At 42.5% G+C, this 22,747-nt stretch overlaps 1 protein-coding gene and 1 pseudogene across 3 annotated transcripts in view; both read right to left on the reverse strand.

The window, feature by feature from the left end:
• Positions 1 to 22,747, reverse strand: part of CSTPP1 (centriolar satellite-associated tubulin polyglutamylase complex regulator 1) — a 147,130-nt gene that overhangs the window by 70,836 nt on the left and 53,547 nt on the right. For both annotated transcript variants that reach the window (XM_080931750.1, XM_080931749.1), the window contains exon 3: positions 16,800 to 16,930. In XM_080931750.1, the coding sequence (XP_080787876.1) occupies positions 16,800 to 16,930 (131 nt within the window). The remainder of the gene's footprint in view (positions 1 to 16,799; positions 16,931 to 22,747) is intronic.
• On the reverse strand, positions 1,802 to 2,427 carry LOC308431423 (small ribosomal subunit protein eS8-like; annotated as a pseudogene). The gene has a single exon. The product of its transcript is annotated as a small ribosomal subunit protein eS8-like (transcript).

A 22,747-nucleotide genomic window follows, 5' to 3' on the forward strand; every position in this document is an offset into this window, starting at 1 on the left:
GCTGGCAGTGAACTCAGTTTCTTCTTCTGCCTCTCATGTGCTGGGACTGCATCATGTGTCAACATGACTGGCTACGTTTCCATCTTAAAGTAAACCCATAAAATATAGGCTTACCAAGTACAATTTTATAAGGCAGGGATACATATTGCCATAGTAATAACCTTGGATAAAATGTTGGTGATGTATCAAAACAGGGTATGGACTCTACATGAAAAATAAAATTAAAGCACACGTCATGCTAATCAGTGGGTACAGGTCACTAGAGACGGAGGCTGAAAATGAAAGACCAAATCTTTTAAGTTCAGATTCCATTTTAGAGACCCTGACCTAAGTTTAAACTCAGGTAAACTAATAGCACGGTACTTAGCATTAGTTTCCAAGTTGCTCCCCCACCCCCAACAAAACCCAAGCCTAGCTCCAGTCTCTAGGCTAATCTCCAAACAAGACCAGCATCTCCAGGTTACAAGCCCACCCCCTGCCTAATGACCACCAATGCGGGGGAAGCAGAAATTAAGTTTATGATATGACTCCCAGCACCAGCCAAGTATGTTAAAGGCCACAGTAGCTTTCCAATTAGATGCTTGCACACTCACCCCCAGTTTGTTGCTTACTATAAAGCTTGCCCTGATAGACATTTGGGGCTCCAAAACCCTCCTGTCCCATTTGGGGCACCACCAAAACCATCCTGTAAGATGGTGGTACGTTGGGAGGGCCCGAGCTAGCTCAAACAGAATAAAGATCCTGATGTGAGTTGAATCAGATTAATATTACCCTGGCACTACAAAAACTGCCACCACATTTTCCTCCAGTTCTATGTGGACCAGAAATCTAACATCCAAATGCCAGCAGAGCTGGTGTTGGCAGAGGATTTCTCTCTCTCTCTCTCTTTTTTTCCCTGTCCTCACAGCAAAGAGGAGAGGGAGGGGTGGACAGTCTATCAGACCAGGTTCACAAGCATAACTTCAGCTGACTGCTCCACGTGCTATTGGGACATAACTCCAAATATAAAGAGGTTAGGACTTCAAGTTGGGAGTTTTAAAGGACACAGCCTATAATAGTCTTTGGGGCATATGACCATTAAAAACAAACCAAAAAACAAGTAACACTGTTGAGCAACTCATACATAATCCTGAATGACACTTTGATGTTTTGGCTGGCAGTATATGCAACTCAAAGTTAAATAGCTTCCCTAGCATGTCAATCGTCCTGATTTCAATCTCTAGCATCACCCGATGATGATAATGAAGGAGAAAGAAGAAGAGAAAAAAACAGACATGTATATCTTTATTTTTCTATGTTTGTGTGCAGGCATGCACAGTTGCATGTACATGTTTGTGTGCATAAGTGTAGAGGCCAGAGGTTTTCTCCAAAGTGATTATTCTTTACTGAGAAATATGACCAATTCAGCTTTGGCATAAAAATAAACGCATTACCACTTCCTTTCTGAACATCTGAATTAGTTGTTTAATTATGAAGTAATTAAAAAAAGCTTGTACTGGAAATCAGAATGTTAAATACAAATCTGCCAACATCTGGGGCTGTCTGTATGGATGACGTGGGTCTGTCCTGAAAGCAGATCCTGGAAAGGTTCTCCTCCATGGTCGGGGGTTCTGTTTTGCTTTGTTTTTGTTTTTGAGGCAGGGATTCTCTATGTAGTCTTGGCTATCCCAGAAGTTGCTTTCTAGACCAGGTTGGCTTCCTTTACCTCTTGAGTCAGGCTGGGATTAAAGGTGTGCACCACCACACCGGGCCAGAGTCAATTTTTTTTTTTTTTTTAAGACGAGCTACGAATGATGATGGTTTATTTGCCTTTCCGGGCTTTGATCTTCCGCAGATAGAACTCCGGCTCCTTGCCTTCGAGCACAAAGCCGTCTGCGCTGCCACACTGGCCTGGTCTTCAGGCAGTGCAGGCTAGAAGCCTGCCCTGCTGGAACTGCTCCTCAAGAAGACTGCTGAGCTTGCCATTCTTTTTTCTTTTGTCATATTTCTTTTGAATTTTCTTTGATCGTCTTTTGTTTACAATTTCTTCCCCTTCAGGAGTCAGCTTGGCCCCCTTCTTGCGGCCCAAGGGCAGTGCACAGTGGGACTCGTAGCGCTGCCAGCGCGGTGTGCTGTCAGTGAGCACAAAGCAGGTCTTCACCAGGGGCTTGGTGCGGACAAGCTCATTATCGGATGCATTGTACACAGCATCAATGATCCTTATTTTGTGAGTACAACACTCAGAGCTCCAGGAAAAGTTCCCCACATCCAATCTCAGAGCCCGGTACTTCTTAGTGCCTCCTTGAACTGGGACTGAGCGTAAGCGGTGAGGGCCAGTCTTAGTGTTGGCAGCAGGCCGTCCCAGCTCACACTCCCACTTCTGGGGTAGGGTTTTCTCTGACCCCCGGTCTTGCAGCACTTGTGTCAGTTGTCCCAGGAGATGACCATCGCTCGGCGCTGGCTGGAAAGAGCCAGAGTTAATGTTTTAAGCTGAGGCTAGGGGTGTAGCTGCCTCTGCCACTTTTATTCAGCATAGTAGATGACATTCCAATCAGGCCAGTGAGCTGAGACACTAAACCACATAAAAATATTAAGGAGGCCTCTGGCCTCTACATATGTGTGTATATGTGCACACCCCATGTACACATCACACTTACAAACAGAACAGAAAATAAGCATTAGTAAAGATGAGACAAGAAACCAGTAAAGCAGACACTCAAAGTAATTACAATTACCACAGACATTAAGCAGTAACGTAGCTTCTAGTTACACGCTAAAAGAACTGAAAACAAGGACTCAAACAAAATCATTGTGTACCTGTGTGCTTAGTAGTATGATCACATAAGTCAAAGTGCAGAAGTGATCTAAGTGTCGGCGGACAAGAAACTATAGATAAACAAAATGTGGTGTCTGCCCACTGTGGGAAATTGTTCCACCATCAAGGCAATTGAATTCTGAAACATATTATAACATAAATGAAACTGAAACCATAAGGCTAAATGGAACATAAAATAGCCACTATAAGGTAATTATTGCACAGTAACACTTATGTGATGTGCCCAGGACAGTCATGTAGGTTAGGACTGAAGGTGGGTACCAGGGACTATTGTAACAACAGTGCAAATATTCTCAAGGTCACAGAGCCAGACATAAAACAACACTTACATGGTAAATATTAGACATTTTGCAAGAGTGAAAATAAAAACATGGTCTAGAGATGGCTCAGTGGTTAAAAGCACTTGCTGCTCTTCCAAAGAACTCAAGTTTGGTTCCCAGCACACATGTCAGGTGGCTCACAGCCTCCTCTAACTCCGGCTCTTCAGGACTGCACATGCACTCACATACATGCAGCATACAGGTACACACACACACACACACACACACACACACACACACACAAAGACAAAAATCTTAAGAAAAGTGTGAGGACTTACATCTGAATCCTCAAAGCCCACATTTTAAAAAAGCACCCAGGTACATGGCATGCCAAGACAGGAGACGGAGACAGATGGATTCTGGACCTCACTGGCCAGCCAGCCTAGCCTACGCCTGGTGAATTTCCAGACCAATGAGAGACTTTGTCTGTAACAAAAGGCATCTGAGCAACAACTTTTAATGTTGTCCTCTGACTTCTACACACACACACACACACACACCACACCCTCCTTCAATGTTTAAAAAGAACCAGCCCCAGTTTCAAGATGCAATTATTTCTAAGATCTCTTCTAGTGATAATGTTTCATAGGAAAACACAATAACACAGAGAAAAGGAAATGATAATCTAGTTTGAGAAATAAGGTTGTGGTTCCCCATCTTCTGAATTAAGAGTGTAACTCTGCCTTTTAGTGATTCTGCAGGAACCAAAAGCCGAGAGGCCAGGCAGGAAGTTTGAGCAGGTGAAACTGGGCAGCTGGGGGTGTGGTAAATCTGAGGCCACATGCCCGGCCTAACTGGAGCAGCTGCAGCTCCACCCTGATGATCTGTCTCCCTACAGGAATGTGGGCACGGTGTTGGGAGGATTTTCCACTCTGCAAGTAAAGTTACTCTTGAGATTTTTATATGCAATATTGGCATCTAAGTTTTTAAAAGCATTTTTAGTACGGCAAGCCAAAGGAAGATATCTGCAGGTCAAGGCATGTACAGTTGGCCAACCACTAGTTTGTGATGTCTTTCAGAACACCTAGAATACAAAAAAAAAAAAAAAAGGGGGGGAGTAGAGTGTGTGCCTTTAATCCCAGTACTTACAAGGCAGAGGCAGGAGGATCTTTACCAGTAGAGACTGTCCTGATGTAAAAGGCAGAGCCCTAGAACAGCCAGGAATAATAGAAAGATCCAGTCTACAAAAAAGGAAGTTTCCTCTCACTAATTGTCAATGTTTGCATACAGTTAATGAACTAAGTCATTCATTTAGATTATCAATAGGCACTTAAAATCAATTCAGGAGTACTTAACTACAATTGTAAATAATGACTTAAGTACAATAGTGCTTGTTAGTGAAGCTCTTAGAGTATGACCTTCAATGCCTCCACGTGGCTGGTGCATAACTAGTACCAGGATTACATTATTTTATTCTGAGATACGATCTCACTATCTTGCCTCAACTGGCCTTGAACTCTTGGGCTCAAAGGATCCTCTTACCTTAGTCTCCCAAGTACTTAGGACTCTAGTTGTAAATCACCATGACAGACAAAATAAGTAAGGATTGTGACCTCAAGTCTCATTCAGGAGACAGACACTAACTGGTGTCATTTAAATGACACCTTGTATGGAACCATAGAAAATGATGAGACTAAACAACCTATGAAGGAAAGCTGGAGAGATGGTCTTTGGGTTAGGAACACTTCCTACTCTTCTACAGAGTTCGGTTCCTGCCACGCATATAAACTGCTAGCAACTCAACTCCATGAACACACACACACACACACACACACACACACACACACACACACATACACACACACACAAACACACGAGGATCATTTCATAAATATACACACATAAACATAAACAAAAATAAATATGTAAAAATATATAAGCAGATAGGACTGGTAAGATGACCCTGGGTAAAGGCACCAGCAAGAATCAGGTAGACCTGAGTTTGATCCCTGGAATCCATATATGGCTTCCACACATGTACCATGGCATATATGAGTATGATATGCACATGCACATACATACATACACACATACACACCATAAACATCCAAACAAACAAATAAACATACAAAAATTAAAAAGAGGTAGAATGTTGGGTGTGGTGACTCATGCCTTTAATCCCAGCAGAGTCAGGTATATCTCTGAGTCATCGGCTAGCCTGGTCTTCTACGGAGAGATTTCCCAGACAACCAGGAATACACAGAGAAACCTGTCTCAAAAAATCTATATCTCCATATCTCTTTATCTATAGACAGACAGATCTAGCTACTATATGGTCTAATTACATAAAGATATATGGTCTGATTATATGTACATACATATACAGACTTACATATACATGGATATCAGAAAGGAGTCCTGGAGAACCTTAATTTAGATGAGGAAGGGATTTAAAGAGAAGGCCCCCTCAAAGAGCTGACCTTTGAACCCCGACCTAAAGGGATAAAGGAGGTTAGCAGCACAAGGGTCCTGTGAACGGAGGTGAGGAGGTGTGAGTGGGAGAGGATGGGCACGGAGCACTGCAGGAATATGTCTGCATATCGGACAGACCCAGGTCTCTGAAATGGGAAACTTAAACAGAGCAAAAGACCAAGTTATTGAGGGTCTGGAGGTGAAAACTTTGAGGCAAAAGACATTGTCACTTCTTTTTTCTAAAGATGTTCTGAAGGATGAAAGTGAAAAAGGAAAGTTGAGTAAGAGGGGCACAGGCAGTGGGCTCAGCTTGTCTGCTGCTTCCTCACTCTAGGGGAAGTGAGGAAAGGACCACTCGGGATGGAGCCTCAGCTGAGCCTTAATGCCTGCACCTCTGTCACCCAACTTGAGGTTGAATATTTTAGAAAAATTAGCAGATTTTTAAAATCCATGTAATTAGATGTCAAAGACTCTGATTCTTAGAATCTAAGCTGTAAAAGCAGGGATTTTGTCCGTAATTACAAGACTACAGACTCCACAGGCCTGATTAAAGAGTCTCTGCTAAACAACAGGACATCCAGGAGGAGCCCCAGTGAGAGTCCAGGACTGATGGTGCCACAGAAGCCGGAGGCCTTGAACCAGACCCACGACTCATTGTAGCACCATCTCAGGTAAGAAGTGTGGACGGAGGGCGGACGGAGGGACGCACTGTGACACGATACAGCTTCCACACCGGGTATGAAGGGGTGGGGAGGTGAGTAGGATTGGGGTGCATGGTGTGAATCCAATTAAATCACTAAAAACTTCTTCCTAAATAGTGGTGATTCTCGATATGCACAAAATGAATCCGCCAAGACCATGAAGACCTCAGGATGAAATGCAGAGTGAGGGTGGGAAGAGAAACACAATGGGACGTTTTTTTCTTATTTGAGACTGGGTTTTATGTAGTCCAGGCTACCCTTGAACATCTACCCTTTTGCCTCTTCCTCCTAAGGGGTAACTGACAATACTTTAGGTCATGTAATTCATTCATTTAAAAGAAAGATTTATTCTTGTATGTGTGGGTGCATATGTCTGTGTGAGTTTGAACATGTGGGTGCACAGCCCGTGCAGGCTCAAGGAGGGGGTCAGATCCTCAGGGCTGCAGTTACAGGTGGGCTGCCAGGAACTGAACTCGGTCCTCTGGAAGAGAAACAATTCTCTTAACATTAGCGCCCTCTCTCTAGCCCCTGGCATTCATTTCTACCTTTTCCCACCCCCACCCAATCAATCATAGCACCTTATCAAAACTTCACCTCAAACAGTGGTCCAGATCGGCAGCCATTGCTCGTGTTTCCTAACTGCTCCCTGCCCTCAGCCTTGGCTGCCTGCACCCTTCCCTCACTCGTCAGTGACAGTGCCCCACTGACTTCAGGAGAAAGCGTGCACTTCTTCTTAGGACGACGAAGCCCTCATAACTGGGTCATATGCATTCAGGCAGTCCAGCAGAGTGTTACAAACACGGCCTTTGTGAATATGAGTTGCTTAGAAAGCTTTGTGGCTGGCCAGCGAGATTCGGCATTGGTACTTGTCTGAGATGGATCCCTGAACTCTACACAGAGAGGTAAGGATTTTTCTTTTGATCTCCACCCTAGAACATGTGCATGCACATGCAAGCACACACACACACACACACACACACACACACACACATCATCATCATCATCATTATTAGTTAATGTTTAAAACCTTTCTGACATGCACTTTTCATTGTCTAGCGTTCTGTTTCTTACATGGAAACGAGTAGCAACCATGCGGACTCCTGTTTGATGTGACGATCACATGATTATGTGTAAAACAGTTTTCTCTGGCTGACACATACTAAGCGTTCAGCATTATTTCGTCCTAATCTGCAATGACGGTTTTCTCTTATATGCTAAACCCTATCCAGGATGAACTTTCTATTATTTTCCAGAGGCATCATTTCGTGTCTCATGCTTTCAAAAATCTTACTTTCTGATGCTTCATATAAAATTATACAGCCACAGTGTTGTTCTTTGTGAGCTGCTTAGTTCACCAAGTCTAATGTCCTCAAAGTGTCTAGGGCTGAGGCTGCACTTCAGGTTGGCAGAATGCTTGCCTGGCAGGCACAGACCCTCAGCACTGCTTAAAACTAACATGGTGATGCATGCCTGTGACCCTATCACCCAGAGCCAGCTGAGCTCCTAGAGATCCTTTCTCAAAACACAATCAATAAAATTCAGTTTAAATAGAGATCCTAACTTAGGGAAAGGAAGACCTAAGTCATTTCCTCAGCCAGCAAATACTTTCGGAGGCTCGCTGTTGTTAGGTCAAGTGGGCAGGCATGGCATCAGCTGTTCTCATTGAGTTTGCGAGCTCCCCGATGCTGCTCTGGACCGTGCTCTGCTTCTTTATGTATGGCCACTTGAACCTTAAAGAATGGTCCAGTATCTTATTAGATCATTTCAACTATCCTAACTAACAGATAATATGGGTATTATTCTGCCCATTTTGTAACTAATCAAATTGTATAATTTGGATGAGTCCCCATCAGAAAAGTTCACACCCATACTTTCTGAGCACCTTGTCTCATGCTTCAGCCTGTATTAAAATCATTAATAAACATTTGAACTCTGCAGAAGAAAGGGAATGAAATAAATAAATGAGAACTGTTTAACTTGGAGGAGGGCTGCACAGTTTGCTCCCTGTCAAGCTGTGGTAGATCTGGAATCACTGATGTGCTCACACAAGGCTTTTTCTCCTATTTCTACTTTGATCGCTGCTTCTTTGCCTTGTAACCCTATAGATCACTCGTATCTGTTTTCCTGGGGCACAAGAAGTATGTGGTGTACTGGCAAAAACGTCCTCTTTACAAAATGAAAGGCAGACTAAACTTTTAAGTGAACTAGCCCTCTGGTCATTTCGTGTACATAGACACCCATAGACTGAGTGTGCAAGTGACGTTTTCCTCGTCCCCTGGCCAGTCATAAAGGGCTCACTGAAGGTCTGTGTCGCAGAGGAGTGTTGGGTCGGTCTTGGTGCTATGCAGATGGAGACAACTGTGGAAACCGTCCAATCGCCTGATTTCTTCCTAATTTAGAAACAGGGACTCTTCAGGAATTCACTTACTTTCACGGGGGAATCATATAGCATTTGAACTCTAAGCAGATGTAGATTTCTTTATCTTTTTAATCGCAGCTGCCTGTGGTGTATCCAGCTGCTGAGGAAAAGCAGTTCCCAAATTCTCTGTGATCCTCTTAGGCCATAGACAAACCTAGACTTCAGCCTGGACACACGCTTCTGGGTTTCTCAGTGGTGCAGCTTCTGATTTCTTAAAGACAGTTGCAAAGTTTGTATCTGGATGTTCCTAAAATCTTTGCTTAAACACTTTTAATACTGTCTTTTCCCAGGAAACTTTGGAACACGTTCCTAATATGTCAGTTTCCGGTTTTCATCCAGAATGAGCAAAAGCTCTTGGAGGCAGAGCTTGGGAGGAAAGATATTAGCCCCACGCTCCTCAGTTAGATGCCAGCCCCTGCTCGGCCAAGCTGCACTATGCCGTTCTTTTGCAGATGATTTCCTTAGAGCATCATGTTCATATTTTAGCATGAGCAGAAAGAGGCCAAACCTTCTGGGAGGTAGCGAAGGAGGCTGGACTTCCAGCACATTTCTAAAACGAAGCCACCTGTAGATGCTTAGGGCGCTGACCCACCAGCAAAAAACATTTTCTTCCAGTTTTTAGCCAGTACAGGGATGCGATGTCATTTCTGCATGACTGAGTTTTGAATGATGCTAATTTCCCTGCATCTGAGTTTCAGATAATCTCATGAACACTACAGTAAGCCTCTTGCTATTTGGGCAACTTTAGACTTTTGGGAGCAGAAAGACCTATTCAAATGTAAAAGACCTTTAAAATTCATCTCCTTGCTTTGGTATTTCTTTCAGTGTGGAGAGATTAATCTGAATTTTTTGAGCCCATAAAAGACTAAACTTCTTTTGAAGTAAATCTTTACTTCTGTTTGGGAGTATCAGCCCCAAGAGCTTTTTGTTCTGTTTCTTTCCAGTATAGCTAAGGGCTTTATTCTTTACCAACAGAAATACATGTTTAATATATATTTTTAGTGAATAAATTAACCATGGATGCTTCTACTGTGAAGAAATATCTACCAAGAAAATTGTCATTATATCACAATTGGAAAAGCAAATGTTATCTGAAACAACTATTGTCACATTCTCTATACCCAGCCGGTGACAGAGGGAGCTGAGAGGCAGTTATAGCTTCCTCTCCTCTCCTCTCCCTTCCTTTCTTTTGTTGTTGTTGTAGTTTGAGGCAGGATTTCTCTGTGTAGACCTGGCTGTCCTGGAACTTGCAGTCATCAAGGCTGTCCTTGAACTCAAAGGATCCACCTGCCTCTGCCTCGCAGGTGCTGTGACTAACGGTGAGCACCGCCACCTCCTAGCATTTCCTCTTCTCTCTTCTATTTTATTCTTTATCATTTAGTTATTTTGTGAATGGGCCTCACTTTGTGCCCTTTCTTGTTTGTTCTGAGATGGTGTCTCAAGAATCTCAGGCTGGCTTCAAAGTTCCTGTGTTGCCAAAGATGACCATGAACTCCAGTCCCCCTGCCTCCACCTCCCAAGGGCTGGGATTAGAGCCTTTCCATCTGAGAGTCAGTAGCAGCGTAAGGCAAGAGACGTGCAAACAGCAGAACAGTTTTCTGGAGTTACACAGGTATAAATTGGGGTTTAGGGACAATAAGGTGGCCAGACTTTGCAGGCTAGACTATCCGTGAGAAAGGTTATTCAGGGATATGTGAATCTCTAGCTACAAATATTATACATTTTATGGGTTTAAAGAAGCACCAGAAAACAGAAAGTCAGATGTTCCAGTCAGATGGAAATACCTTGAAATATGCTTGGTGTTTACTGGGTAAGAATCAGAATAGCACAGTGTCAAGGGGTGAGGTGTATTCCAGGGTTTAGTACATGCTTAGCATGCATATGGCCCTGGGTTCAATCCCAGCTCAGAAAACCAAAACACAGCAGAGCATTAATCTGGTCTATAACTTGACTGCATATGTACCGTGTATATTGGTTGGACTTAATAACCTTTTGACTTTACCATGTGTGAAAGTGGCAAACTATCAGTAGATGCTGTTTTGAGGCAGTACTTGGGAGCACAGAGAGTGTCACTCTAGGAGAGGGTCTGAGTTCATTTGCCAGTACCCGTGTTGGGCAGCTCACAACTGCCTGTAAACCCAGCTCCATTGCAATCCAGTGCTCCCTAGGGCACCTTGTACTCACTACACAATCCCCACACACACATACACAGAAAATAAAACCATCTTCTACAGATGAGTGGGGGTGGTGTTAACCCACCTTCAATTTCTTTAAGTTAGGATGACTATTCATTTGGATTTTGTTTTGTTTTTTAAGAATGGAACTCTTAGAGCTCATCTGACCTTGTACTCAGTAGGTAGCCAAGGACAGCCTGGCGTTTATGACCCTTCTTCCGCCTCTGCCCCTGATGGACAGGGTCACAGGCATGTACCACCATGCCCAGTTTTAAGCAGTGCTGAGGATCTATGCCTGCCAGGCAAGCATTCTGCCAACCTGACGTGCAGCCTCAGCCCTAGACACTTTGAGGACATTAGACTTGGTGAACTAAGCGGCTCACAAAGAACAACACTGTGACTCTGTATCATTCCTTATGTAAAACAGACATGAGAGGGAATGGAGTTTATGTCTAATGGGTACAGAATTTCAGGTCTGCAAGGTGCAGATATGGGGGGTGGTGACGGCTATGAGGTATAATGGTTATCATAAAGCTGCACATTAAAACACCTGAAGTGAGAGTATTTCTATGTATAGTCTATCATGTCTTAAAAGTCAACCAATATCTTCTTTAATAATATTTGGGGTGAGCACTGGGAACCATGACCCACCCGCCTCCTATGCAAGTAAACTCACACGGAGCTAAGCCCTAAGCTTTTTTATTTTTGAGAAGGAATTTTGCCCAGGTCGCCCAGGCTGGCCTTTGCTTCCTCTTCTACTGCACCCTTCAGAGAGCGGAGTTAACAAGCTTGTGCTATTAGACTCACTTCAACTCCAACCCTCCCCCTCAGCTGCCCAGGCCAGAAACCCAGACCCTTACTTCTAACTGATTTTACATCCCAAGTGTGTCACCACCCAGAGCTGATAAGAGAAAGTGTCCTTCCATCCTGAGGATGCTGTCTACATCTACATTTACACTATACCATGGTCTATCATGATGCATTAAACTATAATATATACTTAGTTCAAAAATACTAAAAAGTGTTGTGATCATCTGAACCTTTGTAGAGGTTTGTTGTTGCTGTTGTTGAAGAAGGGTTCTGCCTCAGTGTTGATGGCTGTTGACCTGCCAGGAAGGTGGTGGATGAGGCTGGATGAGGCTGGATGAGGCTGGATGAGGCTGGATGAGGCTGGAGAGGCAAGTTCTTAAAATAAGACAGAAGTGAAATCTGTCACACATATCGGCTCTTCTCCTCATGGAAGATCTCTATCCCTTGGGATACTGTTTGGCAGCACTGTACACACAATAGAGGGTCTTTCAAAACCGGACTGAACCCTCTCAAGAACTGGCACCGTGTCAATAGCTGAGTTTGCAGCAGATTCTAAATCCTCTTCTGCATTTTCCATGATTTATTTGCCTGTCTCTGGCAGCGAGGACTCACTGTTGAGACAGTTTCTCTGCTCACTCAGGAAAAGCACAGCTTCTTGCCAGTGTCTGAGATGAGGCCACGTCCGTTGCCTCAAACCTTCAGGTTCCATGTCCAACTCTAGGTCTCTTGCCATTTTCTCCACTTGCAAAGTAACCTTCTCTCCTCGAGACTAGAACTTTTCATGATCAACTTCTTCCAAACTGTTGTTACTGTTGATATCTGAACCTCCTTCCATGAATCATGAGTGATACTTTTGCTGATTTGTTTTTTTTTTTTTTTTTTTTTTTTTTTTTTGGAAACAGGGTCTCACATAGCCCAGAGTTGCCTTGAACTTGATATGTAGCCAAAGACAAGCCTGAACTCCTAACTTCCTGTCTTCCTTCCAAGTGCTGTTCTGGAACTTACTTCATAGACCAGGCTGGCCTCCAACTTAGAGATCTGCCTGCCTCTGCCTTCTGAGGGCTGAGACTACATGCATGCGCCACCATGACCAGTTAGTTCCTTATGAATGTTGTTAAATGAAACTAAAATGGCAGGACAAATCCTTTTGGAGAATTTCAATTTATTTCGCCTAATCGATCAGAGGATCTGCTCTTTTATGACAGCAATTGCCCTACAATGTATTCAAGATGGTAAGATGTTAAGTGAAATTAGCCCTTGAAATGGCCTAGAGGAGAATGGTGTGGACAAGTCTCTTTGCTAGTATCTCTACACCTAGAAGATGGGTTTGAATTATAACCATAGATTGGTTGTACATTTTTGGTGAAATATTTGTGCCTATGGTATACAAAGCTCACTGTATTCCATGTTTATTCTTTATAGATGTCCTGGGAGTGACTATATTAGTCAACTTTCAAATATCTGCTATTATCAATAGAAAAGATACATCTTAGTTGACTGCTAGACCAGCTTTGAGCAGGACTTTTTCATTAGGCAGTAGCAGCAGCGCAGAAGGAAGCCTGCAGGGAGAGGTGAGCTCAGCAACACTACTGTGTGTGTATCTTCTGGCTGCACTATAAGAACATGCTGATATTTTAATAGCACAGGTCTGATAAACACTCAGAGAAACACCACACTAGTACATTTTGTTGTGTCTATTAATCATTATAACTGGAGCATTTGGAGAACACAGGGTTTTAATTATGACTTTAAGTTCTTCTATCTTGAGGTTGCTCTTTGCTGGTTTTGTCTCCAGGAAAGGTGGGACTGCAGTTCTTTTCTAACACGCTGACTTGATGTGGTATGTTTTACTTATCAAAATAGTCATGTAGCTTTGAAATTTTTGAATTGGTGAACGGTCACATGTATGGAAAGGTGTGGCATGAACTGTGCAATTTTAGGCACATAACTAGAACACTGTATACATATGGAGGACCTAAAAGGACGGGTCAAGTTAACAGCTTATGATCAAACATATCTTTGTTCTTTTACTTTTACACTTTTGTTTTCTATAATGCTCACGTTAACCTTAAAAACATAATAAAGGTTGCCTTCTAAAACATTTCCCCACCTAACAAAAAAAAAAAAAAAGGAATTACTCTTTGACCTGTGGTATGGGAATGACACTGTTTTAGGCATGAAAACACCATCAACATCTTTATAAAGCTCCATAAGAGCTCCTGGGTGACAGGGCACACTGAGGATGATACCAACATTTTGAAAGGGATCTATTTGAGCTGTAAGACATACTGTGGGTTTACTGTGTTCATAAAGTGAGTTGTAAACAGATGTCCATCTGTCCAGGCTGTGTGTCTCATGTGCAGAGCCTGGGCAGGTGTGCCTCATGTGCAGAGCCTGGGCAGGTGTGCCTCATGTGCAGAGCCTGGGCAGGTGTGCCTCATGTGCAGAGCCTGGGCAGGTGTGCCTCATGTGCAGAGCCTGGGCAGGTGTGCCTTATGTGCAGAGCCTGGGCAGGTGTGCCTCATGTGCAGAGCTAGGTTATTCAGAATGAGCACTGTCTTCACCTAAAGTTACAGCTGCATCAGTCCTTACAGGAGAGCCAGCCTGTCCTCCCGACCTATGAACCCGTACACTGACTCCTCTTGAACTATGAAAGCCCTGGATAGCACCTTCATTCAACAGAAAGCTGTTTCTTCTACCTGGAATCTGTTGTTTCCAGTCACCTTTGTCAGCTGTCCTTTTGTAATACAGAGATGGCTTCTTTCCTCAGACCTATAAACCACCTGCTAGCATCAGACATCTGCATCTTCTCTGAGCCATCAGAGCTGAAGAGAGCTGGGTCCTTGTTCTGGACCAGCTTTGGTTCCAGGGAATATTGTGTTTGGTTTAATCCTCTGACCCTTGCTGACTACTAAAACCTCCTCCATATTAACAATAAGCTGCTTGTGTTTATGTTTTATTTCTGTCTTTCTTTCCCTCCCTTTCTCCCTCTTTCTTTCCTCTCCGTCCTTACTGTCATTTCCTTTTTTCCCTATACATGTCTTAATTTTTTTTTAGATTTATTTGATGTGTATGAGTATTTTGCTTCATGAATATATGTGTGCTATGTTATGCCTGGTGCCTACAGAGGTCAGAAGACAGCATTGGATCTCCTAAAACTGAGTTACAGAGGGTTGTGAGCCACTGTGTCAGTGCTGGGAACTGAACTCAGGTCTTTAGCAAGAGCAACAAGTGTTCTCAGTCACTGACTTAACTCTCAGCCTCCTCTTCCCCATATGTTCTGAAGGCTTGCTATTTAGTGCAGGCTACATGAACTCATGATCCTCTTACCTCAGCCTCCCAAGTACTGGGATTAACAGGTATGTACCACCATGTCCAGCTCAACGGTTGTTTTTTTCTATCATTTGATGAGTAGCATCCCAAGAATAGATTTTCCTGTACACTCACAATTGGCTGGCTGGATTTTAAGTGATACAACACAATTTTTTTTTTTTTTTTTTTTGGTCCTTACACACTTAGAGAACACTATAGGTTAGTAATTTCCTAATTTCAATGTATGTGTCTTGGAGAAAAAATAGGCCCAAGGAGAGGGAGTGAGATGGGGAAGGGGCTCATTGCAGACATTCAGAACATGTACAACACTTAAATATGAAGTTCATTGTCTTGTATAGGCATCAGTTACGTGACCTTAACAAAATCCACAGTAAGATCAAAGACTACGCAGCAGCAGCAGCATGAAATATGTAGTGATAATGAACTAGTTTGAAATATTGACGGTATCATGAAAGAGAGAGAGAGAGGGAGGGAGGGAGGGAGGGAGGGAGAGAGAGAGAAATTTTAGAACACAGAAGACAATTATCTAGCTCCAAGGGTTTCCTGAAAATGAAACCCCCGAAGACACGTTGGTCATAGATTCACAATGGTGGTAGAAAGTGATCAGGAAAACAAACTCTAGGAAGCATGTATACGGCACAAATACTTCAATCACTGTGCACAAAAGTTTATTGATCTAAAACCCACAAGGAGTATTTTAAACAATACCGATAGAACCAGTTTTGAAGACAAAAAGAAGTGATAATATATTCAAATCCAGCCTGATCCCTTTTAAAAGTTGAGATTCTTCTCCTATATCCCTTCTGCTCTCGAATTCTCCATAAGCACACATGCTGATGGTACAGCTAAGAGAATGCATAAAGTGAGGCATAGTCACTGATGCTCTGCCATTAAGTTCTGTGAATCATGCAATGCTATTATTTGTATGTTGCTATGAATGTTTTATACAACTGAAATCTAATAGGTAAGAACAATAAACCAAAATGATATGCCTTATATGGTTGAAATTCCTGTGTAAGCTAGTAAAGAAAGTTTGTGTTAAACCATTTCACTTACTTTTAGAGACAAGTATTCATTAGAACTGGACAGTATCATAAAAAGGAAAGAAATGGTGCTGATGCCCCTGCAGGACAGGGACCTGCAGCAGCCGCAAAGTGAAAAGCTATGAAACACGGTCTGTCTGCGTTCACACTATCCCTTTATTTACTGCACAGCACCTCCTATGTGTCAAGAGCAAGGACTTTGGAGTCAGGTCACAAGCGAATTAAAGAGGGTCTGTTGTTGCCTTGAAACCCTCCACACTGCTGAGTTCTCCATCCTGCTCGGCATTTTTAAGATGGAGATCTCAGTAGCTTGCAGGGAGAGCTGCTGGGAAGGTTAAGCAAATTGTACTTCATGTCCTCAGAGCAACTTTTGGTTCCTAACGAGTATCATTGTAACGATGGCTAATAACATTCTTAACCCAGCACAGATGCTCCTCAGAATAAAGTATTCCAAGGCCTACGGTCAAACTGTATTTATAGGACAATAATAAAAACAGATGGGGGCTGGCAAGATGTATCAGTAGGAAGAAAGGCACTTGCTGCCAAGCCTGACGTGTTTAATCCCCAGAACCCACAAGGTGGAAAGAGAGAAACAGCTCCTCAGAGTTGTCCTGTGACCTTCATATGTGCAGCATTATCTCCAAACACGAATTTCAAACAACCTCCATAAACACAGATCTAACATATAAATGTGATTTGTAGAAGGAAATGTTTGGAAGGAATAGAAACGGGGTGGTTGGAAATGGGGCAAAATAGAGTCAAGAACACTTACCTCCATTTTTCCCCACGGTTCGGAAGCATCTCCAGAAGGCCCGAAGGAATGATGCCCTATTGTGAGGTGTAGCTTGTATAAAGCTGAATTCCCGGAAGAGAATGTGAGTTCCCTGGCATACGCTGTTAAAACTAGAAAGAGAAAAATGGAGAATTCATCATTACATGAGACTCAGAGGCTGGATCTAGAATGGAAAGGTAAAATCAGACAGAACCACTTATGAACAAGGGAGGGGCGTATGGTTCTTTCACTAACAAAACTCTCAACTATAAGTTAGATCAAGTCCTTCTGTGAGTAAGCCTTCATATGACCACAGCCCTCTAGAAGTTTTAAGGTGGATAGAGCAGAGCACCTTCGTCATTACTTGGACGAAACCACTACTGGAGATTTCTGGGGAATACTTTTTCCCTCCCTCCACCTGGCACCACAAACGCCCTGAGCAGGCCTTGCTTCCCTAAAGACATCCTCAGTACTAGCCATCCTGCCTGCTGCAAGGCTGCCGCGGCTGAGGACAGTCCAGTGTTGTAGTGTATGTACCCAACAATAGCTCAGAGCTCGACCATAGGATAGAAAGGGTTTCACGGGAACACTAGAGACAAATTAAAACAAGGGTAGGAAGTGGCCCCCAGATGAAAATACAAATCAAAGCTCCAGGGCCTATGTGAGTCACTGTTTAAACCAGCTCAGAGACAGGAGGAAAAATCTATTCTGTTGCTTTTGGGTTTTCCTGCCAAAGAAACAGAGGCTGTAGAGCCCAGTATAATCTGAAAATGGAAATTCCATGCGAGTATAGGCAATTATCCAGTAATCATCACCACCAAGGGCAGCCTTCAGACTCCAGAAAACTCCTAAATTCCCTGACAGGAAATTGTCAACTGTGAAACATGTTCATTTTTGTAGCAACACAGACACTAAACTGAAGGTGGCAGAGGGGACATGAGTAAGTTCTAAGTCCAGTTTTCATTTGGTGACACAGAAAAGGAAGATGGGGATCACTGAACTGAACAAGAGAGCATTTTAAGAATCATCTAGTACATGTTCCTTCTCACAGACAAGCCCCCTCAAGGGAGACTGTCATAGTCTTTAGCAGAATATGTTATTATTCAGGATAAAGTAGCCTTCCTAACATTGACAGCAGATTAGAAACTCTTCTCATAGGAAGCTACCACAGAAATCAATTTTTAATACACTACAGGGTCAGCTGGGAACATCAGCAAGATGTGGTGTTAGAGGCCTGTGCAGTTATGGAAGGGTCATCTGGTTGTGAAGTTCACAGCCATGTGATTGTCATCTTATGGAAGGAAAAGAAAAATGCAGCAAATGAGCCAGCATGGTCCAAAATAATGCCGTGTCCTAAATCTATGAAGCTGTCCTGCAAGAAATGGTCCCAATGTGCACTTATACATTGTTAAGAAAATACATAGTATCCTTTTTTGAAAACAATTTTATGGTTTCTCAATAATTTCAGTACTAGTTACATATTCCAAAACAGAGACTAGAAGAAACATATGTACATCAAAGCACATAGCTGAAGCCTCTGCTACCCCAGTGCCATTTGAGAAGATGAAAGGAGAGACAGGAGAATGCCCAAAAGATTGTAGGCTACCCAGCCTGGCTATGCAGTAGAAAATCAACAAAGAGACTGTCTCAAACAAGGTGGGAGGTAAGGACAAATACCCAAGACTGTCAGCTGATGTTCACATGAACTCTGTCGAACACATGTGGCCGTGCTCATACACACAAATGTACACAAGGAACACCAGGAGGAGGAAATTCTTAGGCAAACTGAAGCTGTGTCTAGAAACACACTTTAAGGAAGAGACATGCCTTTTTTAATTTGGTGTTTTTACTTAATAATTTTTTGTTATTTAAAGGCCGTTCCTATTGCTTTCTTTGTCTTACTGGGGCCCCATGCCTACTGGCTGTCTTCCATCCTCATGGAGGCTGGATGTCAGTGCACAGGCACATCTTGAATGGGAGGTTTTCCCTATCATCGAGGAACAAAGCTATCCAGGTCTTACAGAGGATGACTTCATACTCCATAATACCTGATGATGTCACAGACCCTGGCACTGAATTCCTGCATAGCATGAACCACTGTGTACTTCAATTTCACTATGAAAACTGATTCTTTCAGTTGTTGGGGTTTTGCTGAAAGACTGGAGTTTTGTTCTCCAAAAAGTTGGCAAACCCTAAAGATATGTTCCTCTGTACAAATTGGTCCCCGAAGTAACAATTCCTGGATTTGTTCTTTCCTTCCTTGTGAGGCTCAGACAAGGCCTAAAGCTCTTAAATATTTTCTTCACACTGCCTATCTAGTACAAAATTTGGCAACAGTAACTGGATGAGAGATGTGGGTGGAGCTGACCACTCAGCTGTGATGCAGAATCCTGAAGCAGTTTAGACAACACACTTGAGCACCAGCTGCCTCACCCTACTGCTTCCCAGACATGAATTCAGCCACAGAGCTCCGAACTACTTCGCTGCCCCGTGGCCATCTGCCATTCTGCTCCTCTAAGGTGCAGCATACGCACTATGGGAGAAAGTGAGCAATGATCCTGTGCACAGGACAGTGACAAAGGTGGTTTGGATATGGAAAGTTGTTGGGCTCATTGACTGCATTCTCTGAAGCAATGAAGAAGTGAGAGTGGACTAGAACACAGACCAGCCAGCTGGGTGGCTGAGCAGGTAAAAACAAGCATCTGTCCAGGTAGACTGTCATCTACCTGGGATCCACATGCTATGTAGGAAGAACTGACTCTGACTAGTTGTCCTCTGCCTCCAAATGCACTCCATGGCACTCATATGTATGCACACACACACACACACACACACACACACACACACACACACACACCAATCAATAATATGATTTAGAAAAAAAAAAAAAACAAATCCAAAGCTGGCCACACTGCAGGTGCCTGCTGAGCTTCTTTGTCTTCACGCTGTCAACAGTGGCTTAGTTGTAAGTGGAATATCCAAGATCTTTGACTTCTGTTTTTGTTTATTTTTTATTGGATATTTTCCTTACTTACATTTCAAATGTTATCCCATTTTTCCTCTGGAACTCCCCTATCTCTTCCCCCATCCCCCTGCCTCTATGAGAGTGTTTCCTCACCCACCCACTCCCTCCCATCTTCCCCCTTCAGCATTCCCCTAACACTGGGGCATTGAGCCTTCACAGGACCAAGGCTTTTCCTCTTCTTGATAAGGCCATCCTCTGCTACATATGCAACTGGAGCCATGGGTCTCTCCATGTGTACTCTTTGGTTGGTGGTCTAGTCTCTGGGAGCTCTGGGGGGTCGAGTTGGCTGATATTGTTGTTCTTCCTATGGGGTTTAAGAATCCTTCACCTCCTTCAGTCCTTTTTAAAACTCCTCCATTGGGGACCCTGTTTTCAGTCCAATGGCTGGTTGAGAGCATCTGACTCTGTATTTCTCAGGTTCTGGCAGAGCCTCTCAGGAGACAGCTATATCAGGCTCTTGTCAGCATAAACTTCTTGGCATCAGTAATATTAGTGACTGTATATGGGATGGATACAGTGAAACGTGTCCTTGTTATATTTTGGGTATATGCCCAGGAGTGCTATATCTGGGTTCTCAGGTAGTAAGTACTATGTCCAGTTTTCTGAGAAACCACCAGACTGATTTCCAGAGTGGTTGTACCAGACTGCAATCCCACTAACAATTGAGAAGTGTTCCTCTTTTTCACATCCTCACCAGCATCTACTGTCACCTGGGTTTTTGATCTTAGCCATTTTGACTGGTGTGAAGTAGAATCTCAGGGTTGTTTTGATTTGCATTTCTCTGATGACTAAGGATGTTATACATTTCCTTAGGTGCTTCTCAGTCATCTGATATTCTTCAGTTGAGAATTCTTTGTTTAGCTCTGTACCCCATTTTTAATAGGGTTATTTGATTCTCTGGAGTCTAACTTCTTGAGTTCTTTGTATATATTGGATATAGATGTAGGATTGGTAAAAATCTTTCCCCATCTGTTGATTGCTATTTTGTCCTATTGACAGTGTCCTTTGCCTTACAGAAGCTTTGCAATTTTATGAGGTCCTATTTGTCGATTCTTGATCTTAGAGCATATGCCACTAGTGTTCTGTTCAGGAAATTTTCCTCTGTGCCTAAGTGTTCAAGGCTCTTCTCCACTTTCTCTATTAGTTTCAGTGTACCAGCTTTTATGTGGAGATCTTTGATCCACTTGGACTTGAGCTTTGTACAAGGTGATAAGTATGGATCAATTTGCCTTCTTCTATATGCTGAACACCAGATGAACCATCACCATTTGTTGAAAATGCTGTCTTTTTTCCACTGGATGGTTTAGCTCCTTAGTCAAAGATTAAGTGACCAGAGATGTGTGGGTTCATTTCTGGGTCTTCAATTCTATTCCATTGATCTACCTTAGCCAGACTAACTAGAGGGCACTGTGACAGTATCCAAATTAACAAAATCAGAAATGAAAAGGAAGACATTACAACAGAAAATGAGGAAATTAAAAAATCATCAGATCCTACTACAAAAGCCTATACTCAACAAAACTGGAAAATGTGGAGGAAATGGACAATTTTTCTAGACAGATACCAAGTAAAGTTAAATCAGGATCAGATAAACCATCTTAAACATTCCCATAACCCCTAAAGAAATAGAAGCAGTCTTTAAAAGTCTCCAAAAAAAAAAAAAAAAATATCTCAGGACCAGACAGATATAGTACAGAATTCTATCAGACCTTCAAAGAAGACATATCAATAATCCACAAAATAGAAACAGAGGAATACTACTCAATTTGTTCCATGAAGCTACAATTATGCTTATACCTAAAGCACACAAAGACCCAACCTCAGACCGATCTCTCTTATGAACATCGATGCAAAAATACTCAATAAAATTCTACAAACTGAATCAAAAAACACCTTAAAACGATCATCCATCATGATCAAGTAGGCTTCATCCCAGGGATGCAGGGATGGTTCAATATACAAAAGTCCTTCAATGTAATCCACCATATAAACAAAATCAAAGAAAAAAATGGCATGGTCATCTCATCAGGTGCTGGGAAAGCATTTGACAAAATTCAACACCCCTTCATGATAAAAGTCTTGGAAAGAACAGAAATTCGAGGTCCATACCTAAACATATTAAAAGCAATATACAGCAAACCAATAGCCAACATCCAACTAAATGGTGAGAAACTTGAAGCAATCCCACTAAAATCAGGGACTAGACAAGGTTGCCCACTCTCTCCCTACCTATTCAATATAGTACTGGAAGTACTAGCCAGAGCAATCAGACAGCAAATAGAGGTCAAAAGGATACAAATTAGAAGGGAAGAAGTCAAAATATCACTATTTGCAGATGATATGATAGGATACTTAAGTGACAACTTCAGCAAAGTGGCTGGATATAAAATTAACTCAAACAAATCAGTACCTTCCTTATATCAAAGGATAAACAGGCTGAGAAAGATATTAGGAAAACAACACCCCTCACAATAGTCACAAACAATATAAAATAGTTTTGTGTGACCCTAACCAAGCAAGTGAAAGATCTGTATGACAAGAACTTCAAGTCTCTGAAGAAAGAAATAAGAAGATCTCAGAAGATGGAAGGATTTCCCATGCTTATGGGTTGGCAGGATTAATATAGTAAAAATGGCCATCCTGCCAAAAGCAATCTACAAATTCAATGCAATCCCCATCAAAATTCCAACTCGTTTCTTTATAGAGTTGGAAAGAGCAATTTGCAAATTTATTTGGCATAACAAACAAACAAACAAAAAAACCTCAGGATACCGAAAACTATTCTCAACAATAAAAGAAGTTCTGGGGGAATCATGATCCCCAACCTCAAGCTCTATTACAGAGTAATCGTGATAAAGACTGTATGCTTTGGAGAGGAGTGCTAACTCAGCAGGGAAGGAGCACTGCCTCATGACCCGGATCT

This window comes from Micromys minutus, assembly GCF_963924665.1.
Source record: "Micromys minutus genome assembly, chromosome: 17".
NCBI lineage: Eukaryota > Metazoa > Chordata > Mammalia > Rodentia > Muridae > Micromys > Micromys minutus.